The 5,810-nt window shown below is 44.0% G+C and overlaps 1 protein-coding gene across 1 annotated transcript in view; it reads right to left on the bottom strand.

The window, feature by feature from the left end:
* The window catches only part of LOC123185275 (uncharacterized), a 27,581-nt gene extending 23,759 nt beyond the window's left edge, over positions 1–3,822 (bottom strand). Inside the window, exons 1-2 of the mRNA XM_044597205.1 lie at positions 3,461–3,822; positions 2,382–2,459 (exon numbers count right to left, since the gene is read on the bottom strand). Of these exons, the coding sequence (XP_044453140.1) occupies positions 2,382–2,459; positions 3,461–3,722 (340 nt within the window). The 5' untranslated portion in view covers positions 3,723–3,822. The remainder of the gene's footprint in view (positions 1–2,381; positions 2,460–3,460) is intronic.
* Positions 3,823–5,810: the final 1,988 nt, after the last annotated feature.

Genomic DNA, 5,810 nt, shown 5'->3' with positions numbered 1-5,810 from the left:
TCTCTTTTCTTTTAAACGAAACGTTTTCTAAAAGCGTCTTCTGCCGAAGTACGTCTCCCCTCTGGGCCGGCGTATTCTCAAACGAAACGTCTTTTGTTTTATAAAATCAACCCTGAGAAGTTTCTGTTTCATTATAGAAAGGTCTCTAGATTAAAACCCTTATAACTTTTAAACAGAAAATGATTTTTGATTGATTCTTTTTCTGTCCTCTTTAAATTTTTTTCTAGTTTTTTATCATATTTATTTGAAAAAAATTTGGAATTTCTTTTGTGCACCTCACAGTATTTACGTTAGCGCGTATGTTTCTTTATACCATAGATACCGAAGGAGGTGACGGAACCGCGAACTTCACCGAGTTAGGCTCCGACTAGTCTGAACCAGGCAAGAATGTTTGAACTTTTGATATGATGAGTGTCTTTGGCATGTTTGCATTAAGTAGTTTCATGGCATGTTTATGAGCATCTCGATGAATGTCATATTACATGCAAAGTTGAGGCAAGTGAGTTTCGAAAATCCATAAGTTGTTGGATATGAGTTTGCATGGCCATGTGATGCCATGAGAATGGGTGAGATGGCAGTGTTGTAGCATGCCAGTCTTATGCCAAACTATTTGACTCCAGTGTCAACATGAATCAGTCCAGTTTCCATCTGTTTTCCCTTCCTGTACTACCACATGTTTTCCGCAAGGGATATGGCTTAGTAAGTTGCAAACCGCTTTCCTGGTACACACCAAATCGAGAGGCCGTGATGAGGGTTCCATGGCCCTGGATTAAAGCCAGTCATCCGGTCAGGGGGCAAGGGTGTTTCCGGTTGGGACCGAGAGGGGGGCACCCCTTAGAGCGCGCGTATATAAATTTGATCCCATGCTATTCGAAATTGTGATCTCCCTGTCTCAAAGTTTTTCTTGAACGTTGTCTAGGGTGATTCCTGGCATCGTGAGGTGGGATGGGTGTGTACTGGTTAGATGTGTTTCTGCCGAAATACCGTGAACGGAACTAGTCCTTCGTGACTACGGAAATCTGTTGACTGTGGGTAATTTAGTACAAACTCTGCAGAGTCAAAAATCCTTTGAATCATCTTATCCATGTCCAAGTAATGTGTTCAACTTATCTTGTCAAGTGTCTGTCTCAGTGACAAAAAAAACTCCGGTGAACCGCATGAGTGTTAAGTCCGGTTAAATGTTTATTCCTGTGGATGGACTAACCCGTTTATTATTGTGTGTTGAATATTTCTTATGAGTATTATATCTTTGTGAATTTATCATATATGAATAAGGAAATTTAAGCCCTTTCTGTGATGTCGCTCAGACGTCCGACTGTGGCACGCTTGTTATTTACTCTCAATACAAGCCCTTTCTGTGATATCGCTCAGACGTCCGACTGTGGCACGCTTGTTATTTACTTTCGATATAAGCCCGTTCTGTGATGTCGCTCAGACATCCGACTGTGGCACGCTTATTATTTACTTTCGATATAAGCCCTTTCTGCGATGTCGATCAGACGTCCGACTGTGGCACGCTTGTTATTTACTTGCGATATAAGCCCTTTCTGCAATGTCATTCCAACGTCCGACTGTGGCACGCATGTCAGTTACTTTTCAATATAAGCCCTTTACGTGGTGTCGCTTAGACGCCCGACTGCGGCATGATTATTTATTTGTTCACCCTTCGAAGCGTCGCTCCAGACACCCGATCGGTTTTTAGTTATTTTTTTTGTTGGGATTTTGGGAAGACTACCACCCGACTCCCTTTTTATTTAGCATGTTGTGCCATTATTTACTAAATCAAATGTGCATTACTAATTACTCATGACACATTCATGCATGCATTTGTTATATCTTTTGTCCGAACTACTTGCGAGTACTTTCAAAGTACTCACCTGGCTTGTTGATTTGGCCAGATGTTGACGAAGGCGATCTAATGGATGAAGAGTTCGATAGCGAGTCCGACGCCTAGGGGAGTCCCAGTCAGTCTCGAGTGATCCTGGATTTGGTTACTGTATTATATCCGCTTCCGCTACCCGAATAAATTCATCGAGCCTCACCTCGACGCTCGATGAGCTGCCAGTTTAGGAGTCGTGTTATCCACTCCACTGTGATATTCCACCACCACTTTTATCTCGAGTCAGTAGTATGCCACCACACCATTGTGTCATATCCGCTATTATGTATAATTCTTCGCGTGCTTGTAATAATTTATTGAGCAGCCTTAGCTCGACCATGTAGTATATTATATGCTATTGGCTTACTGTATCAAGAATTTTGTCTACCGGTAAGGAGTATTTTTCCTCATACTGGACTCAAAAGATCGGCTTCTCAATAAACATTTTATTGGAAAACTGGTCGTGACAGGTGATATCAGGATGATCAAAGGGGAGGCTTGCCTGGAAGCTCCGATGAAAGGGGAGAAGGGTCGTTGTCGAAGTAGTCGATCACAGGGACATCCACAGCGGTCTCGGGGTCTACCGGGGAGAAGAAGAAGGGGAAGGAACAATGAATATAGAGCAAACAAGAGCAATACTATGCATGAAAAGACAAAAAGCAATGCTAGGGGTGTTCTAACGCAGTACTACGCGATACCGGCAAAGGGAGGAAACATCCGGAAAAGTTTTCCCGAAGTTTGGCATTTTCGACAAATGAAACGAAGGGGGACGGTTGCAGGTTTGCTATGCTAGGGAGTGTGGCAGACGAACGGGCTGTATATTCAGATTCGTCTCGTTGTTCTGAACAACTTTCATGTATAAAACTTTTTCATCCGAGCTAGGAATTATTTTCTATTATTTTTCAATGATTTACTAATATTCTGGAATTTCTGGAATTATTATATTTAATTAATTCGAATTGACCAAGTCAACTTGACTAGTCAAAAGGGCAGGTGTGGCCCACATGTCATATACTATTCACCTAAACAAATAAATAAACCTAACTTATTAAAGGAGGCGTACATGTCATCTACTAATAGACAACTTAGAACTAAACTAGTACTACTATTAAGCCTAGCCTAATTAAACCAATGGCCGGCCGGCGGCATAGCCAGCCGTGTCTGTACTCACGCACGTACACACTACACACGCACAATGGCCATGGCCACAACCAGTGCAGCCGCATGAGCAAGTAGCAGCAGCAATTAGAGTAGCAGCAGCACTAGCTAGTGGGATTGGAGGAGCGGCAGCAGCACTAAACAGCAGCGGCGCCGGCGCAACAGCAAGCAGTGACGGGAGCAGGGCGCAGCAGCGCCCTGCCAGCAGCAGCAAGCCGAGGCCATGCGTGGGCGTGCACCACAATAGCATGCCGCGACGAGGCCACGCATGGGCGTGCGCGCACAGCAGCAATAGCGACAGGGCAGGAGCAGCAACTACACACACACACATACACATACACGGGGGTTCGGGCGATGGCGAACAACGGCGTAAAGAGACACGGATTGAAGGGGGAAAGGGGTGGAATCGGCCGAGGAGCTCACCACTAAGCTCTGAGACGTGGATTCGCGGCGCGGGGGCGACCGGATGCGACGAGCTCGACGATGAGAGACGACGGCCGTGGCGGAAAATCAGCTCGATCCCGAGCGTATAGTGCGGCTCCGGTCGAACGGACGCACGGAGATGACGGAGTCGGTGACTAGGAAGTCCCTGGACAAGCTCCCGTTCGCCGGGAAGGTCAGTGGCCACGGGGACGGCGACAGCGCATCGACGGTAGCTCGGGCATGAGGTTCTCAGGAGAAACATGAGTGGGAGAGGGGATATTTGTGGGCTAGGGTTTGTCTACAGCGACGAGGGGGATCTTATCCTTCTCGATGTGTTGTGGATGCTCGATACGAGCTAATCGGGCGTGTGGACGAGCGTGCCACGCCATGGCACTGCCTCCTCTTGTAGCGTGAGGAAGGAGAAGGCCCTGCCGGGCTGGGCCAAAGTGCACTGTGGCACTTAGGCCTAGTTGCGCACAGTGGCAGGCCTTTTATTTTCATCCTATTCTGTTTTTTTATTCCTTGTCTGTTTCGCATCTAGTTTAGCTAGTAAATGGTTTTGCTACATATGAAACTTGGCACAAAAATACAGGGAAATATTCTGGTTTGGTATAAAAAGTTTCAAAGCATTTGGGAGTGTTCAACTATTTATAAAAAATGATCAGGCCAATTTATTGGTTGTTGGTCCACTGTTATAATACCCAGGGGCATTTTAAATATCTCCAAAAATGTTTGTTAATGCATGAAAATTATGTAGTGAAAAATTTGAACCTAAGGAACATTTTAATTTACTGTTTTATAAAATTATTATTTGACTTTGATATTTATTAAGTGGCAATTTGCATAGTAATTATGATGACATGGCCACCATTAGGGGGTGATTACTGTAGCATGACACTGGGTGTTACAAATCTCCTCCACTACAAGAAATCTCGTCCCGAGATTTAAGAGGTGGAATAAGGAGGAAAGTTCTGGCTACGAAATTCCAACGGATCTTCTCATTGTTGGTTGCTCTTCTCGAAGAAGTTGATCCTTTTCGTTTCTGTCTTTATTTCTCGCTTCATGGCATCATGACGAAGTTGTCATTCTTCCTTCAAGATCTCCATCATATTTATATAAAAGATAAGGGGGAAACTTCAAAAGAACAAAACTCTACACGGTTGCTTATCTGGTAGATAACACAGGGAAGGTGGAAGAGCGTATCTCTTGAATTGAAACTTAAGAAAGTATCGAGAGCAAGGTAAGAAAGTGCCATGAGAAGCTTCAAGTGGACAAGCAATCGGTCGTTGCCTGAAACAGAGGATGAAAGGGGTTCAGAGCAATCAGAAAAAGTATTGTGTCTGATACTAGAGTAGATCATCTCTAGGAAGGTGGCTCGTGAATTACATATGAAGCCAATGTGAGGAATAACTTTGGCAACAAGGGTGTACATGATAGTGGTCTTGATCCTGTGGAACTGTGGGTTATGGGCCCACCATGTGGGTTAAAAGTAGAAAGAGTGGTGACACCTTGCACGGTCATGGTAGCAAGGCATGTCAAAGGATAGCATGTCAGTTATGTTGGCAACAACGTTGGTACCAAGGGCGAGGGACGAAGAGAACCATTTTCCGGCTCGCTGAAACGAGGAGGACCAATAGGCAAAGTTCTCGTCCATCGGTGGTTACCAGAATGTCATCAACAACAGTAACAGGGTCTTACTGACAGAGTTGTACACCAAGGTGTTTACATAAGTAGGGAAATATTACTGCTTATACCATATAGATCACGAGAAGGGTTAAACAAAACAATGGAAAGGAAAATGTGATTATTAATTTAATCAGATCAATGGAAAGGAAAATGTGTTTAAACACAAATATTAAGAGTATATCCTTCCCAAGGACAAGCAGAGGATAACATCCATGATAGGATAGTAAGTAGATTTCCATTTAGCTAAAGGGGAGAGGAAAATTCATGACGTTACCCATACAACAGTGTTTGGATAAGTGATCAAGAAACATTTAGCATTGCGCCTCCAAGCTTCTTAATGATGTTCGGAGTACCACAGTCATGCTTCGGGATAGCATTGACATGGTCATCAGGTAAAGGCCGGACCTTGGGAACACAAAGGATACATCGGGAATTACTAGAACACCTCATGCAATTTTATTAGAAAAAAGATGAGGAGGTGGCCGATGGGTTCAGCAAAAATCCATCGACATGTCAAAAAGGATGTATTTCCAAAATTTATATGAACAAGTTTGTGTTGGCGGGGAGGCAAGAATGTTGTCGATGATAACACAAATCATCGAGGGGCAAGGATGGTATTTCTCATCATGAATTCGATTGATATCCTGAACGAGCTCAGGATGTT

This window comes from Triticum aestivum, chromosome 2A, assembly GCF_018294505.1.
Source record: "Triticum aestivum cultivar Chinese Spring chromosome 2A, IWGSC CS RefSeq v2.1, whole genome shotgun sequence".
NCBI classification, from domain to species: domain Eukaryota; kingdom Viridiplantae; phylum Streptophyta; class Magnoliopsida; order Poales; family Poaceae; genus Triticum; species Triticum aestivum.
Note: the sequence above shows the minus strand (reverse complement) of the source record. Positions and strands in the feature narration are given on the sequence as shown.